Source organism: Ornithorhynchus anatinus, chromosome 5 (genome assembly GCF_004115215.2).
Source record: "Ornithorhynchus anatinus isolate Pmale09 chromosome 5, mOrnAna1.pri.v4, whole genome shotgun sequence".
Taxonomy (NCBI): domain Eukaryota; kingdom Metazoa; phylum Chordata; class Mammalia; order Monotremata; family Ornithorhynchidae; genus Ornithorhynchus; species Ornithorhynchus anatinus.
This window is the reverse complement of record NC_041732.1, coordinates 94,796,209-94,814,652: the sequence shown is the minus strand read 5'-3', so window position 1 is coordinate 94,814,652 and position 18,444 is coordinate 94,796,209. Positions and strand designations below refer to the sequence as shown.

At 46.2% G+C, this 18,444-nt stretch overlaps 1 protein-coding gene across 11 annotated transcripts in view; it reads right to left on the bottom strand.

The window, feature by feature from the left end:
• The window catches only part of PPP4R1 (protein phosphatase 4 regulatory subunit 1), a 128,990-nt gene that overhangs the window by 61,138 nt on the left and 49,408 nt on the right, over positions 1-18,444 (bottom strand). For 6 of the 11 annotated variants that reach the window (XM_039912134.1, XM_029065818.2, XM_029065821.2 and 3 more), the window contains one exon: positions 17,032-17,076. The exons of 2 other annotated variants lie outside the window; for them this stretch is intronic. In XM_039912134.1, coding sequence (XP_039768068.1) covers positions 17,032-17,076 — 45 coding nt within the window. Of the gene's footprint in view, positions 1-17,031; positions 17,077-17,378; positions 17,479-18,444 lie in introns of those variants that run through there. 3 more of the 11 variants (XM_029065822.2, XM_029065827.2, XM_029065826.2) reach the window with 2 other exon arrangements.

Genomic DNA, 18,444 nt, shown 5'->3' with positions numbered 1-18,444 from the left:
CAAGTGTTGCGCTACAATAACTGACATGTGAACTTAATGCAAGAGTGAAGCTAGAATTTGAACATCCCAAAGAATAAAGAATAAATTCACTGATTTATTCATTCATTGATCTGAGGATATTTGCTTATCCTCAGAGAAATATGAACCAACATAACAATACTGTAGGTTTATATGATGAATTCTGGAACAGATAGCACTTCATAAAATACCAAATGAAACACTTTTCACCTCTTCAGTAGCACTCTTTTTAAAAGAGCTACAGTAAACCCCTCTCACTGGGGAAACAATGACTTGAGGAGGGTCATCCAGCCTTTCACTGAAGTAGGGGGTTAAATTAGCCCTCATCCAACTCTCTAAGCATTAATTGCTAGATTGAGGCAGAATTAGAAAAAAATAATAGAAATTCAGCATCAGGCCCTATCATAGAGCAGACTGACTTTCTTCACAAAAAGAAGTAAAATGTTAGCAAAACAACTGCTAATTCTTTTTTAAGGCAGGGGAAAAGGAAATGTGTACATGGCCTCCTGCCAAGTTAGAGACAACAAGCAGGATAGGCCCTAGTCAACATGTTTTATTTGTTAGTTTGTCCTAGGAAGTCAGGGAGAGGGCAGGGGAGAGGAAAGGAAAAGGATAGAAATTAACAAATATGTATGCAAGAGTGGAGATTCAATGGCCTTATTCAAGACCTTGGTTTCTAATAAATTTCCAGGCCACCAATGGGCCTATATTTGTAATTTCCAGAGCCCATTATTTATTGCAATCCCTCTTTCATTATCATTGGAAATTTATGCAATACCCATAGAAATAGAAATAATGTTTACATAGTTAACAGTATAACAGAAGCAAATTCATTTTTCAGTTAAAAGGGCAACATGATAAGGAAGTAAATTACTTTTTCATTAAACGTGTTTACCTCAATTACTATAACCCAGTTGTGGATGCTGGTAGGACCATGCCAGCATGCCACAACCCTGAGACCACCAGCTCAGTGTGAGGAATGAGCCATCATGGCAAAACTTAGCTGCACTTCCTGAATCCACATACCCTTCATCCACTTCTCTTAGCCACAGCAGTCACCTAATCGGGCACTGAATCAATCACATTCATTGAGCGCTTCCCGGGTGCTCTACTAAGCGCGTGGGAGAGTACAGTATATCAGAGTTGGTAGACACGTTCCCTACTGCCAACAAGCTAACAGTCTAGATGGGACTGTAGAAAGAAGCCAGTATACGCTGGCAGCCTTTCAGCAAGTATGAAGATTGTCCTGTATCTCGTGCTGATGTAGATGGATTTTATTAGACCTTTTGCCCTGCTGAAATGGTGCTTCACCTGAAAAGTTTGAGGACTGCTGATCTAGAATATATCTTCCTCTCTTATTCATGGGCGTGTTGAGGGGGATGAAACTTCATCTGCAAGTTCCTATGGGAACAGGGAGTAAATGAATCATCCTCTGAGAGCTTTGTGAAAGGCAGCTTGAAACGCCAGGGGCACTGACAGCAGACACCGCTAAAACTGGTTTGAAAGAGCAACAGTTCCTGCAAAAACACATCCAGGAGGAATAATCCCTCCCTTCGACTTTCCTGAATTCCAGCACATTGTTTGCAGAGGAATTCCTTTTTGACCTTCCAAACAACTTTGTCCAACTTGATTACCTTGGATCTATCCCAGCGCTTAGAACGGAACCTGGAACGTCGTAAGTGCTTAATAAATGCCATATTTCCTTTTTTTAAAAAAGGCAGCTCCCAAAGACCCCTGCTCATCCACCTTTACCTAGACCTTAAAAAATGCAAAGCAATCCAAAGGCTGAGAAGCAGCATGGCCCATTGGAAAGAGCACGGGCCGGGGCGTCAGAGGACCTGGGTCCTAATCCTGGCTCTGTCAACTGCTTGCTGTGTGACCTTGGGCAAGTCACTTAACTTCTCTGTACCTCAGTATCCTCAACTGTAAAATGTTATCTTTCCTTCTTAAACTGTGAGCCCTATGTGGCACAAGGACTGTGTCTGATCTAATTGACTTTCACTTTAGAACAGTATTTGACACAAAGTAAGAGCCTAACAGAAACCAAAATAGTGTGTGTGTGGGGGGGTGTTGGATACCTGCTCCTGACGGTGCCACATCCCAGGAGGTATTTTTAGAATAGGGTCCAAATGTATCAATAACAACAAAATATGCACAGAAAGGATGCTCAGAGTTAGGCAAAGTGTAGGAGGCTGACAAGACCAGAAGGAAGGTGGGATATCGGGCAAAAGCCAAAGTACGTCAGGAGTACAGGAGGTACCCTCACTCAATATTAAAACCTTTACTAGTACTGGTGGCCATGGGCTACAAGTTGAAAAACCCTGATCTAATACTATACTATTTCTAGTGAATCAAACTCAAATGGTGATCACAAATATCTCAGTGCTGACCTGGAGGGGAATTATTTAGTCTATTTCTTCCAAAATCGATTCTTGGACCAGTATGATCAATGACCTAGAAGAGAGAACTGAAGATGCAGAAATGTTTCTTCCAGTCAGACCCCATTAATCCAGGATTCATAGTATTTCCAATCAGTACTCTTCCCCCCTACTTTCTCACTCTGTCTTTTCTACTGTTGCCAAAGACAGGCAGGCTTTGAGTTAAAGAAGGAAATTTGGATATTCACGGAGGTTCAGAGGATAAACCAATAAAGTTGGAAAGGGATAGGAAATCACCTTTGCTCAGCTCCTGCCTCCAAAGAGGCAAATGACAATTATTCAAAATGGATATTTGACTAGCCTTTTGTTATTAAAGATCATCAAGATGGTCATTCCACAAGCTAATCACATTAATGGTGTTTACTGAGCACTTACTGTGTGCAGAGCACTGTACTAAGTGCTTGGGAAAGTACAAGAGAGTTGGTAGACACAGAGCTTCCCAGTTAGCTCTTCCCAGTGTTTTATCATTCTGATGCCCAAAAAGTTCTTATATTCAACTAAAATACCTCCTATAAATGAACTGCCTCTTGCTTCTCAGTGTATGGAGGAAATAACTGATCCTTCCTAAAAAACCCCCCAAAAAACTCTTCAAAGTCTTTGAAGGCAGTTATGCACTCCATTATTCCTTTAGTCTCCTGCTCTAACCCCTCCAGGCAATATTCACCCTGTGGAACCACCTCCCTTATGGGTAAACTCTCCATCTCTGACCTCTCCTAAAAGAGCAAAGCCACCTCCTTGGCATCACCAAGACCTGGCTTACTCAGGAGAAGACCACTTCCCCCCACCTGGCCTCCCTTTCTTCCACTCTCCAGACTCAGTCAGGAAAGGAAGAGGAGTCAACCTGCTCCTGGCCCCTACACTGCCGACTAGACCAACACCACAGTTCATGACCACTTCTGCTGCTTCTAAGCTCATCAAGTCTGAAGTTGCACTTTCCGCCTGCAACCATCTAACCTACCTTCTTTTTCACATTCATTCTTCCTGCTAAACGGTTCCTTCCTCCACAGATCTCCAAATCTCTAGATTCCCTCCATTTACCCCAGACCATGATGACCCACTGAAGTTCCTATTCAGTGTCCCTCATTTCTTCATCAAAACTACTCATCTTCCCACCCAGAGCTGTCCTCCTCCCATTTTTCCCATCACTGTACGCAACACCACTATCCTCCATGTCTCATTCATTCAACAGTATTTACTGAGCTCTTACTATGTGCAGAGCACTGTACTAAGCGCTTGGAATGTACAAATCGGTAACAGATAGAGACAGTCCCTGCCCTTTGACGGGCTTACAGTCTAATCGGGGGAGAAGGACAGACAAGAACAATGGCAATAAATAGAATCGAGGGGAAGAACATCTCATTAAAACAGTAGCAAATAAATAGAATCAGGGTGATGTACATCTCATTAACAAAATAAATAGGGTAATGAAGATATATACATGTCTCACAAGCCTTGGCATTATCCACAATTTATCTCTCATTCAACCTGCACATTCAGTCACCAAATCCTGTCAGTTCTACCTTAATGACATCGCTAAGATCTGTTCCTCCCTCCCCATCCAAGCTACTACTATGCTGATCCAGGCACTTATCATAGCCCGCCTTGACTACTGCATCAACCTTCTCACTGATCTCCCTGCCATTCCCACTCCAGTCTTTACTTCATTCAGTTGGTTGGATCAATTTCTAAAAAAATCATTCAGTCCATGTTTCCCCACTGTTCAAGAACCTCTCATGGTAACCCATCCATCTTCATAACAAACAAAAACTCCTTATCACTGGCTTTAAAGCACTCCATCAGGTTTCCCTCCCTCACCTTACTTCATTGATTTCCTCCTACAACGCAGCCTGTACAGTCTGTTCCGCTAATACTAACCTATTCACTGCAGCGTGGCTCAGTGGAAAGAGCACGGACTTTGGAGTCAGGGCTCATGAGTTCGAATCCCAGCTCTGCCACTTGTCGGCTGTGTGACTGTGGGCAAGTCACTTAACTTCTCTGTGCCTCAGTTCCCTCATTTGTAAAATGGGGATTAAGACTGTGAGCCCCACGTGGGACAACCTGATTCCCCTATGTCTACCCCAGCGCTTAGAACAGTGCTCGGCACATAGTAAGCGCTTAACAAATACCAACATTATTATTATTATCTCAATCTCGCTTTTCCCCCACCCGCCAACTGCTTGTCCAGAACTCCCTCCTCCATTACAATATATCACCACTCTCCCCACATTCCCACCTTCCAAGGCCTTATCAAAATCACATCTCCTCCAAGAGGCCTTCCCCAGCTAAGCCCTCTTTTCCCCTGTTCTGTCTCCCTTCTGCATCGCCGCTGCACTTAGCTCTGTACCCTTTAAAGCACTCGATTTTCACCCCACTCTCGGCCCCACAGCCCGTGTACATATCCATAATTTAACGTCCATCTCCTCACTCTAGACTGTAAGCTCCTTGAGGGCCTACCAACTCTGCTGTAGTGTACTCTCCCAAGCGTTACGGTGCTCTGCTCACTAGTAAAGTTCAATAAATATCGTAGACTGACTGATGTCCATATCAGTATATTATTCTCTTGATGAATATATTTATGCCACCAACTCCACCAACTATGCTGAATTCGGCTCCCTCGTTTCCCAGCTTCCCTTTATCCCTCTGTCAATTTTAAACCACCAACACCCAGCCCTCGATCACCTCCAATCAATTCTATTTGAGCAGACGCTGTTTTCAGAGCACTGAACTAACTCCTTGAGAAAGAACGATACAATAGAATTGGCAGTCATGATCCCTTCCCATAAGGCGCTTCCACTCTACAGAATATGGTTCCTCCACTCCTGAGCTCAATGCAGCAGTACTGTGGAAATCTAGGCATCAGGCCAACATCTCTCCGTTCACATTTATCTCGCCTTGGTTTGTCTCTACCCTGTCTTCAACTTTGCATCAGTAGTGGTCCTCCCTCACTGACTCCCCCGCCCTTTGTCCTCAACAACTCTTCCACACTTTTAACTCCCTCCCGACATCTCTGATGCCCCAACCAACCCCCCGTACACATACAACACACCCCTAGCACTTACGTATATGTCTTTATCCTCTATTACTTTCTTCTGTCATTTATTTTAGTGCCTATTCCCCCCCATATCCTGTCTATTCATTGCACTGTACTTTTCCAAGGACAGTGCTCTTCACACAGTAACTGATCGATAAATGTTGACTGACTTTTCTTCTCCTGTCAAGGCTAAACAACTTACATTAGTTCTAGGAGTTAGAAGAAAGTAATGTACCAAGTTTTTAGTCATATTTTACTATTTCATTCATTCATTCATTCAATAGTATTTATTGAGCGCTTACTATGTGCAGAGCGCAGGGCACTTCTATCAACAGTACATATCAATCACTTAAAACTCAGTTTGTTTTAAAAATATGGTAAACAAGAGTGGATATAGTACTTCAAATGATATAACTAATGGAGGGTGTAAGATTACTTCCCTAATCTCGCACATCCATTCTCTTAGTAACAGCTTCCTACACTTTTTTTTTCCCTTTTAAATAAAGACATTATATTTTTTGACTCACTCTGCTTGGTCTTTCTCCCAGACTTTTCACAGCTCTACTTGGGTTAGTCTTTCCTCTTCCTGTACTTATTGCTGTCTTAAATTGAATATTACCCAGGACTTATACCAAATACATTTCACCCTGCTTTTGTAGGATTTATTAGCCAATTTTTATAGGCTACTTTGAAATGCCTTCCCCCATCTCCCAATGTGTTGGCAACCCAGTCCAATTTAGTATCATTTGTAAATCTGATTACCTTGGTTAATATTCCTTCATTAAGGTCATCAATAAAGGTGTTGAATGGACCCTGGCTGGGAACCAAACTCTGTAGAGTACCAATCCACTGTTGACTTCCTCCTGGGTGAGATTCATAAGCCAACTTTTCCCTGCATAACAGTAAAATAACCCAATCCATACTTAACTTAATGTCTTCCCCTTTAGACTGTAAGCTCATTATGGGCAGGGAACATGTCTGCTAATTCTGCTGTATGGTATTCTCTATATTCTGCACACGGTATGCGCTCAATAAATATGATTGAGTGATAATCAGCTGGTCAATCAGGGTATCCCACAGGGAAGAACCACAAACCTCAAGTCTCAAATTGTTGGGCAGGGACTGCCTCTATGAGTTGCTGAATTGTACATTCCAAGCACTTATTACAGTACTCTGCACAAAGTAAGCGCTCAATAAATACTACTGAATGAATGAATAATTGCTCCCCCTTCTCGGTGGTCTATGAGAGGAGGCAATTACCCTTCATATGGTTTCCTCTTCACTAAGCTATATTGGTTAGTTTCCTAGCATTTTATGCTCTTTTAGTTGGCTGGAAAATATTTTCTCCCTAGTTTCTTAAAGAATCCTTTGAAAAAAGTGGTTCAATAGACCTGTCAAAAACCAGCTCAATAAACACAAATGCAAGACCCTAAACTTAGGGATGAAAAAAAAACCTACTTTGAAAAGATGGAAACATCTGTATAGGCTGATTAGGAAGTTGGAGCCTAAGACTCTTCTGCACATCCTCTTGCTCCAATAATACAGGGGTTGTTCTACCCCCTTAACAGATCAAAAAAATAAAACTTTCCCCTCTTAAGCACTTGGTTACTTATCCTTCCCTCCCCTCTCCAGAGGAGCACTGTGTGCACATACTTTTTTATTTATTTTAGTGTCTGCCTTCCCAATAAGGCTGTAAGCTCTTTGGTGGCAAGGATTAATAGCCTGGTGTAGTAGAAAGAGCACAGGCCTGGGAGTTAGAGGACCAGGGTTTTAATTTGGGCTGCTTGCCTGTACTTGCCTCCTGTGCGACCCTGGACAAGTCACAACTTCTCTTTGCCTCCAGTTCCTCATCTGTAAAAATGAGGATAAGGTATCCGGTCCCGTCCCCCCCCCCCCACCACCCCATTTAGATTGTGAGCTCCATGGGGGATAGGGATCTGTGTCTGATCTGACTGTATTGTATCTACCCCAGTGCCTACTGCAGTGCTTAGCACTTGCCAGCTGTGTGACTTTGGGCAAGTCACTTAACTTCTCTGTGCCTCAGTTACCTCATCTGTAAAATGGGGATTAAAACTGTGAGCCCCACGTGGGACAACCTGATTACCTTGCATCCTCCAGCGCTTAGAACAGTGGTTTGCACATAGTAAGCGCTTAATAAATACCACCATTTTTATTTATTTAGAAAGTGCTTAATACTCCCCAAAGTGGTCTCCACACAGTAGGCACTAAATAAACATTATTGCTTTATCTTATTGCTTCTTCATGGGGCAAATGGGAAGAGCTGATGAAACGGAAGCCGTGCAGCTAGTGGAAAGAGCACAGGCCTGGGAGTCAGAAGCCCTGGGTTCTAATTCCGGCTCCACCACATACCTGCTCTATGATCTTGGATATATAATCGTTTAACTTCTCTGAGCCTCGGTCACTTCATCTGTAAAATGGGGATTAAGACCGTGAGCCCTGAGTGGGACAGGGACCGTGTCCAACTCAGTCATCTTTTATCTGCCTCAGGTCTTAGGACAGTGTCTGGTACATAGTAAGGCCTTTACAAATATCAGAAATCAATGGTATTTACTGAGCACTTACTGTTCACAAAGCCTGAACTAAGTGCTTGGGAGAGTACAATATATTTGGTACAGACAATCCTTGCCTTCAGGGAACTTAATAGCGTGATTCCATCCATACATCCTTTTGAACTTCCAAAATTATAATCAGACCCAGGATTTCCCTTAGCAGCACAGGGCTTCTGGAAGAAATCAGAGCTCCTTAAGGCATCCAACTCAGCTCCTTCCTCTTTCATATACTGGAACGCGCGTTCAGAGCTACCCGAGGACAGAACACAAGGGCCACAAACCCTCAACATTCTACTATGCTGCACTTGTAAATGGCACACAACTTTAATCTCCAAAAGGAACTCAAAACTTCAGTCACTTGCTCCGGTACAGCTATTTGGAGGTAGAACTTCTTTTGCTGGTAGAGATGTTAAGCAAGTGCCTTGCATTGTGAAAATAAGCTTGCACACGTTTCATGACCTAAATTAATTTTATTTTTTTAACTGCAGGTGCTGTTAGTAATAATAACAATTATTATTATTGTATTATGATATTTCTTGAGGACTGACTATGTGCCAGATACTGTACTCAGTACTGGGGTAGTTACAAGCAAATCGGGTTGGACACAGTCCCTGTCCCATGGGGCTCACAGTCTCAACCCCCATTTTACAGACGATGTAACTGAGGCACAGAGAATTGAAGTTACTTGCCCAAGGTCACACAGCAGACGAGTGGCGGAGCCCATGACCTTCTGACTCCCAAACCCGTACTCTATCCACTACACCATGCTGCTTCGCCTATGTAGGATCCAGCCCAGGCATTCCGTAACTGAATAAGAGAAGGGGTTCTACCGTAATCTGTTTGCTCTTCCTAGTCATTTATTCCCTATCTAATCAGTTACGCAAAATGATATCTGCAATAATTAATGCAGATCGTTAGAAATTACTGAGAAATAAAATTTCCTTTCTTAGTAAGAAAGCATTCTAGGCAGCCAAGGAGTTCTGTTGAGGAACTGATTCAAGGAAGAGACAACAGACAAAAAATTACAGGATGTTCTTGGAGAGTGGGAAGGGAGACAAGAGCAAGGAGGAAGATGCCAATACATGGTTCCTGGAAATTCTAACTCCAAAAATGTAGAAATGAGGTAAACTGTATTATTATTTCATTGTTACTATTATTAATAATAATAATGATGATGGCATGAGGCTCACAGTCTAAGTATTTAATTAAGGGCTATGTGCCAAGGACTGTGCTAATAATCACTGAGATAGATTAAAAAATAATCAAATTGGACAAAGTCCCTCCTCCACATGAGGTTCCCAATCTGAGAACTGGGGAGAGGAGATTGGAGACAAGATGAAGCTAGGGATTAGCTAATGACAGGCACAGTTCAGAGATCCAATAAGTGCACTTTGAGATTTCACTAGGCTCAGGAGACTAAACTTGAAAGCAGGGTTTAGTTTTCCTAAGATGTCACATCTTGAACAATCTTGGAATTTCTGGACACCTGAACAGACAAAGCTAAGATCAATAATAATCAAACAGTAGTAATTATTGAGCACTTACTGTGCTAAGCACTTGCTAAATACTGAGAGGCAAGGGTTGAAGATTTGAGAACTTACCTCAGTTACTCAGTTCAGTATGGGGTTTCTCCCTACTTAAACTCTTAAATTGAAAGTTATTGCAGATATATCACCTAGCCAGGGCAGGGATGTAGTTTAGAAAATAGATTAATACTAATGTCCTTAAAATCCTGAAAATAAAAAGGAATGCTTTCTTCCCCTGTGTCTTCCCTTATGCTCTTCAGTTATTAGGAGAACCATAATTATTAGTATTATGGTATAACAACACTTGGGAGAGTAAAGAACAACAGAATTGGTAGGCACATTCCCTGACCACAAGGAGCTTACAGTCTTTTTGCTGGCAGGATGGGAGGGGAGACAGGGACAGGCAGGTGTTAATATAAACAAATGAATTAGGGATATGCACTTCAGTGCTGTGAGGCTCCGGGCGAGTGATAACTATAGGTTTATGGTGATAGGATGGTTATGGAAATGGATTCCATCCATATTAGCTGAGAGATGAAGGGAGATGAAGGTCTTCTCTGGGGAATGGGAAAGTCCTATAGACTGTAAGCTCCTTGAGGGCAGGGATCATACCTAGCAACTCCACTCTAGTCTACTTTCCCAAGCATTTAGTTCAGTGCCCCCACACAGTAAGTGCTCAATAAATACTACTGACTGATAAAAAAAAAAGGAGTAGAAAGAGCATGGAACCAGGCTCAGGAGACCCAGATTCTAGTCCCAACCCTGTCACTGACCTGGTGTGGCAACTTTGGCATGTCACAACCTCTTTGGGTCTCAGTTTCCTCAATTGTAAAATGGGGATAAGATACTTGCTCTCCCTATCTCTTGGATTGTGAAACTCATGTAAGACTGATCTGATTATCTTGTATCTACCCCAGTGCTTTAGCAAAGAAGTTTCACACAGTAAGTACTTACAAACACTGCAATACTAATAATTACGGTTCTAATAACTGGAGAGGATAAGGGAAGACACGGGAAGAAAGGCATTCCTTTTTATTTTCAGAATCTAATGGACATTAATATTAACCTATTTTCTAAAATAAATCCCGGCCCTGGCTAGGTGATATGTAGGCAATACCTCTCAATTTAAGAATTTAAGTAGGGACAAAACCCTTGGAGAAACTCTATACTGAACTGAGTAACTGAGATGAGTTCTCATATCTTCAACTCTTGCCTCTCAGGATTTTACAATTATACAGTACTACTTCATTCATTCACTCAATCAATCATATTTATTGAGCACTTACTGTGTGCAGAGCACTGTACTAAGTGCTTGGAAAGTACAGTTCAGCAATAGAGAGAGACGATCCCTGCCAACACCAGGCTTACCTCATGTAACACTAACTTTAGACTACTAACAAGAAACTGCTACATGAGTCAAACATTGAACTGTGTTATGAGTCAATTGGCAGGAAGCGGAGAGTTAGGAAAAAATTGAGCTTTTGAAAACCTATTCTGAAAGAACTGTATTTTAGAAAATAATTTTAAAACATCTATTACTTAAAATGGACATCTTCATATGCACTTCACGTATCTGTATATATACTTCAGTGTCTCCCAATCTATTTTTCTTCTATAGTCTCGCAGGAGATATATTTCCACGTGGGCATGGATTGTGCTCACTCTTCTCTTTTTGGTTATTTCTCTTGTCCCCTCGGTTTTAGAGTTGCCTGTGCTCTACTTCTCTCACAGAAGTAACAGAAAAAAATCAGCCTCTCCCACTTTCTGAAGATCTGTTTCCTATTGCTCTGCAAGCAGGAACAACTCCCAGTTAACTGAGCCTTTTGTTAATCACCGTAGAGAGCCAAAGTTTCCTCCTTTATACTTAAACTTGTCATATGCCTAGGCAGGGAAGGGAGGAAATAAATCTACAAGCACATAAAAACGGATCTATTAAATATATTCCTGCATTCCTCAAGAAAATGGAAAGACTATCAACTACTTTTTGTTTAAAACAGTTGGGTAAACTTGCTTTGAACAAGATTCTCCTGACCTTGATAGAACACACTGGAACCAAGATGGTAAAATGGCAGCTTTGTTCAGGGGGAGAAGGGAGGGAGGGAAAAGGAAGGAGTAGGAGAAGAGAAAGCTTGCAAAAAAAAAAAAAATTCCTGGTTCCATTACCACCCCTAAAAATGCCCCTATGCCTTCTCTACTCTCTTCTTCATGTGGGTTCCTGCTTTCAGATATGGATCCCAAAATGTGATAGTTCTCGGTGCACAGTCAGAAATAAACCTTTACTCTAGTTTGCCCCTTAGAAATGCAGCGAGCAGAGATGTTTCACAGAATTCATAGCTCTGATTAAATCTTTCAGAAGTTAAACTGCATGTTATGAAGCCCTTGAATCCTTCTTGGTGGGTATTTCTTCACTCTGTCCCTGGCTCTGTCATTTTCAAGGCTATTCCAAATCATAGTTTAAAACTGCTTGCAATAAATCTTCGGTGAGATGCTTCTAATTGTTAAAGCGTGTAGCAAGAGTTAATTTGTCACCTTTCTTTGACACAAATGGTATCAGACACACCCAAATTATGGAAAAAAAAACCCCATACATCAACATCACACACAAGATTCCTGGGAGAATTTAAGTGATCAGTGCTATCACCAATCTCCAGCTGCTCTAAAAATGAAGATATAAATCTGAATTTCTGTGGCTTTAAGAAAACCGATCTACCTATTAGTTAGCTTAAATGCAAAAGATCCCAATGAACATCTACTCATACTATCTTCTGGCATCCTAAAAAACGAAGACTGAAAATTGGAGGGTTGTATTTTTATATAATTCTGAAGTCAATCATTTTTCTTAAACATTGTTCGGCCTGCATCTCCCTATTCTTCAAGAACCTTCAGTGGTTGCCCATCCACCTCCATCTCAAACAGAGGCTTTAAAGCACTCAGTCGTCTTGCCCTCTCCTACCTCATCTCGCTACTCTCCTACAACTCAGCCCACATACTTCGTTCCTCTAATGTCAAAGTACTCTCTATACCTTGATCTCATCCATCTCCCCAAGTCCTGCCTCTGGCCTGGAACAACCTCCCTCTTCATCTCTCTCCAAAGCCTTATTAAAAGTTCATCTCCTCCGATAAGTCTTCCCTGACTAGACCGTCATTTCCTCTTCTCCCAGTCCCTTCTGCACCGCCCTTACACTAGGAGTTGCACTCTTTATTCACCCCGCCTCAGCCCCACAGCACTTCATAACATATCTGTAAATTATTTATATTAACTTCTGTCTCCCCCTCTAGACTGTAAGCTCGTTGTGGGCAAGGAACATGTCTACCGACCCTGTTTATAGGGTACTCTTCCAAGTGTTTAGTACAGTGCTCTGCACAGGCTAAGTGCTCAATGATTGATTGATGAAACAGAAACTCCTCACCATCAGCTTTAAAGCAGTCAGCTTGTCTCTTCCTACCTTACCTCACTGATTTCCCCTTAGCCACCAAACCCTTACCCACGTCCTGCCTCTTGAACTCTCCCAACCTTCAAGGCCTTACTAAAATCACATCTTCTCCAAGAGACCTTCCCCATCTAAGCCCTCATTTCACCTACTCCCTCTCCCTTCTGCACTATGAACTTGGATATGTACCCTTTTAAGCATGCAATTTTCATCCCATCCACATCATTGATGTACATACTCTTAATTTATTTTAATGCTGTCTCCCCATCTAAACTGTAAGCTCCTGGTGGGCAATGAAAGTGTTTACCACTGTTGTACTGTACCCTACCAAACAACACAGTGCTCTGCTCACTGACAGCACTCGATACCACTGATTGATTCCAGAGCTGTGCATCATACCTGCAGCCCAAGACCTCTGATTTTATGTCGTAAAACGGACAAGACCAATTTTAAATTGAATATATACTTTCTACATTAAACTCCTAACTTCCTGTGCTAATTTAACAATGCCCAGCTTAACACTTACAATTTCACATTAAAAGTCATATTTACGTTCATAACCTCTAAGTAACCTTAAGTTAAACTATATTCCCCATTTTCACATGTTTGCAATTTCCTTTAGGTAAAAAAAAAAAAAGCCTGAACAAAGCCAAGTTCCTACAAGATCCAAGAATACATTGTTAGATTTTTCCCTCCCCCCACACAACTGAGCTGCAACTCAAGACAACCCACCTTTTCCTGCTTGAAAAACAACTAGAAGCCTAGGGCAACTCCTGTGGTCTATTTCTTTTTTTTTTTTTGGTACTTCTCTACTGTGTTTGCCAACAATGCCCCTTTTACTCTCCCTTTTCCTCCAATGAACACAGGTGCAGTCCTTCCTGGGTAACTATAAACTTCTTTCTCCCCCTTGCTCCAGGTTTGGATTCCCACTTCAGGAAACGCAGCCAGGAAGGGAACTGGAATCTGGCCAGCTGGGAGCCTCTCCCCAGGCAACAGGAGTACATTTGGCTTCTTGGTTCGGTCCCGGGAATAGGGCCAGATCCAAACAGGCGGCAGTCGGTCTACCTTGGGCCTGTGACCCCAAGGGGTGGAGAGGCTGGGCTATAGGCGGAGAAGGAGCTAACCCCGAGTTGTAACCACATGACTACTGGCAGGCACCTCGCTAAAAGGCCAACTTGTTCCCAATAACCCCATTTCCTCACTGACACCATAACCCAGCTCTACTCAATAATACTAATAATGGTATCTGTCCAGTGCTTACTAGTGGATAGAGCACAGGCCTGGGAGTCAGAAGGACTTGGGTTCTAATTCAGGCTCCACCACGTCTCGGCTAGGTGACCTCGGGTAAATCGTTTCTCTAGGCCTCAGTTCCCTCATCCGTAAAATGAGGTTTGAGTGGGAAAAGGACTGTGTCCAATCCGATTAACTTGTACCTACCCCAGTGCTTAGAACAGTGCTTGGGCACGTAGTAAGCCCTTAACAAGTACTAGAATTATTCTCATTATTATTGTGAAGCAGCGTGGCTCAGCGGAAAGAGCTCGGGTTTGGGAGTCAGAGGTCACAGGTTCGAATCCCGGCTCTGCCACTTGTCAGTTGTGTGACTGTGGGCAAGTCGCTTCACTTCTCTGGGCCTCAGTTCCCTCATCTGTAAAATAGGGATTAAGACTGTGAGCCTCACGTGGGACAACCCGATTACCCTGTATCTACTCCAGTGCTTAGGACAGTGCTCGGCACATAGTAGGCGCTTAACAAATACCAACATTATTATTAACTGTTCCAATTGCTGGGGAAGATACAAGATAATCAGGTCAGACACATATCTCCATGTTTTATTGGCCTGAGATGACTCTCAGCACACTTTCCTCACATCCCACTCCCTCCCCTGCAAGCAACAGGAGGCATCACTAAGTTAATCCTCTTCCTGGAGTTCTTGGCCACCATGGCTGTCAAGTACTCAGGCCCCTACCCAGAGAGCAGAAACCACGCGCCAAAAAACTTGGGCCTCCAACTAAATTTAGCCGCAGCTAAATATGACTACTGAACTGACTATTCGGCAGACTCCAATTTTTCTAGATTTGAACATAGATTTATGTTCAGGTTTTTAGAAGGTAGGTGTTTCTCGGTGGTATTTAGATGCTTACTGTGTGCCAAGCACCATGCTAGACACGAGACAATTCAGATCAGATAGAGGTTATCGAGCTAATAAATCCTAAAAGTTGCAACGAGTACGCGGATGCTTTCAAAAACTAAAAATGGGTTATTTTAATTTAAGTATAAATACTTAAACCTGGTTGTTTCAGAAACATAGTATTGTTTAAAAGTGAACTGGGGGGTGGGGGCTGCTCCCTACAAGACTGCGCTTGGGATTTTCCCTTCATTGTTTTCTTTTACCCCGTTCCCTTCGTTCCCTTAAACGCAAACTATTCTACGACAACTTTACACAAGAACTTTTAGGTCCAGTTTCATTTGTGGAAAAGCGCTTGGGAATCCTATTTAAAAACTCTCTCTCCAGACCACAACCATACCGATGGGTCAAAGTATGGAGCACTTGGGCCTGCGCCACTCAGACTTCCACTCCTCGACTGGGGGGCATTGGACCAACCCTTCCCTCATTCATTCAGTCGTATTTACTGAGCGCTTACTATGCGCAGAGCACTGGACTAAGCGCTTGGAATGTCCAATTCGGCCGCAGATAGAGACAATCCTTGCCCAACCACAGGCTCGCGGCCTAAACGACCAACAGTATCCGTGGCCGAACTGTCCATTCCAAGGGCTCGGTCCAGTGCTCTGCACATAGAAAGCGCTCAATCAATATTTATTTATTAATATCATAATTGCTACGGGCAGAACACTGTACTAAGCACTTGGAATGTCCAATTCGGCCGCAGATAGAGACAATCCCTGCCCAACCACGGGCTCGCGGCCTAAACGACCAACTCTACCCATGGCCGAATTGTCCATTCCATGGGCTCGGTCCAGTGTTCTGCACATAGAAAGCGCTCAATCAATATTCATTCATTAATATCGTAATTGCTACGTGCAGAACACTGTACTAAGCGCTTGGAATGTCCAATTCAGCCACAGATAGAGACAATCCCTGCCCAACCACGGGCCGGCGGCCTCAACGACCAACCCTATCCGTGGCCGAGCCGTCCATTCCCAGCGCTCGGTCCAGCGCTCCGCACACAGAAAGCGCTCGATCAACGTTCGTTCATTCAATCGTATTTACTGAGCCCTTACTATGTGCAGAGCACTGGACCGCGCGCTTGGAATGTCCAATTCGGCCGCAGACAGAGACAATCCCGGCGACGGGCTCCGGCTCTCGACGGGGGAGACGGAGGGCAGGGCGAAAGAGAACAAAACAAATAGAAGGCAACGCACCATCAAGATACTATTGAAGGAATAAATACGATTGAATGATTAAACACGATCGACTGAGGGAGTGACTGAAGGCCGGCGGGGCTGCCCTTCCCCAGGAAGGCCATTGTCAGCCCTTCCGACGATTTTTCTCACCTCTCCCTCGTTGTCCTCTCTCTCCCCGCTCCGGGGCCTTAGGCCGCAGACTCCCCAGCGTTTCCAAGGGGGTGAAAGCCCACGACTCCCCCAAACCTTGGCCTTGCCCCCCGGCGTTGGGAGGCCACCCTCCCCCAGGCCTCTAGGCCCCGCAGCCCCTTCTCCTTTAGCCCCAGCGCTTCCACCCCTTGGGGAGCTCGGCCTTTTCGCTTCCTCTCGAACACACGCTTTCATGGGGGGGTGGGATCCCCCTCTCCCGAGCTCTCAGGGCAGACAAGCCCAGGCGGCGGAGGGGAACTGAGGCAGGAGGCCCATGGGCATGGGCCCCACCCCTCGCCTTCGGGGCCGGGCCTTTTCCCCCCCGCTCTCGGGGGTGATCTCTCCCCTTTGGGAAGGGGACCCGACGCTCCTCGCTCGACAAAGTGCGAGCCCCCGACCCTCCGAAAAACAGGCCGGGGAATAAATCCATGTATTCCCTCCCCGGCGTCCCGGGGAAATACTCACATCCGTCTACCTCTTCCTGCAGGTCCTCCTGGAGCAGGGAAATATCTGTGAGGAGGAGGAGGAGGAGGGAGAGGAGGAGGAGGAGGGGGGAGAGAGAGGGACACGGTCAGCGCCCCCCGCGGGGACGGGGACAGAGACAGAGACCGACACAGCTCCTTCTCCGCCCCAGCCCTGCCCCCCTGCTCCTCTTCCTCCTGCTCCTCCTCCTCCCCATCCCCTTCCCGCGGGTCCCGGCCTACGAGCCCGGAGGGAGAGGACCCCGGCGTCCGGGCGGGGGAGGGGAGGAGGGGAAGGACGGTGACTGGGGGGATGGGATGGGGTGGGGGTGGGGGGGGGAGGGCACATACCCGCCATCTTGCGGTCGCCCCCTCCTCCTCCTCCGTGTCCCTGGGCTCCGGGGCTACATTGGCGCCGCGCGCACGAGAGAGAGGAAGCGCGGGCGTGGGGGGCGGGGGTGCGCGCGCGGGGGGACGGGAGCGCGCGCGCAGGCGGGCGTGTCTGGGTGCACGCGGGGGGGGCGGTAAGGGAGCGCGCGCGCAGGCGGGCGTGTGCGTGCGCGCGGGGGGGAGGGCGGGACGGGAGCGCGCACGTGCAGGCGGGCGTGTGTGTGTGTGTGTGTGTGTGTGCGCGCGGGGGGTGGGTGGGCGGGACGGGAGCGAGCGCGCAGGCGGGCGTGTGTGTGTGTGTGTGTGCGCGCGGGGGGAGGGCGGGACGGGAGCGCGCGCAGACGGGCGTGTCTGTGTGTGCGCGCGGGGGGAGGGCGGGACGGGAGCGCGCGCAGGTGGGCGTGTCTGTGTGTGCGCGCGGGGGGGAGGGCGGGACGGGAGCGCGCGCGCAGGCGGGCGTGTGTGTGTTGGTGTGCGCGCGCGGGGAGGCCGGACGGGTGCGCGCGCGGGCGCGGAGGCGGGTCCGGGCCCCCGGCCGAGGCCGGGCGGGGCCGCGCTCTCTGCCGTTCTTTCTCTGGCCTCCCGGAAGGGGAGCTGGGGCGGGGCGGGGGGGTTGTGTGACCCTCCCCGGGTCCGAGCCCGGAGGGGAGCGGGACGGGGCGGGGGCTGCCCCCCCGGCCGCTCCCCCCTTCCCCCCCCCCCCCCCCACGGCCCGCTAGGAGGCGCGGCGCGCGCGCCCCTCACCGACTGATTGACGGACGGACAGAGGGTCTGGCGCCCCGCCCTGGCTCGCGCCCCCTTGACAGACGGATGGACGGGCTTAAGCGCCCCTGACTGACTGACGGCCGGGCTCGCGCTTCCTTGACTGAGGGCCGGACGGCCGGGCTCGCGCCCCGCCTTGGCTCCCTGCCCCCCTCCCCCCCTCCCCCCCCCCACTGAATGATTGACGGACGGCGGGCGCCCCGCCCTGCCTCGCGCCCCCCTGACGGACGGATGGACGGGCTCGCGCGCCCCTGACTGATTGACG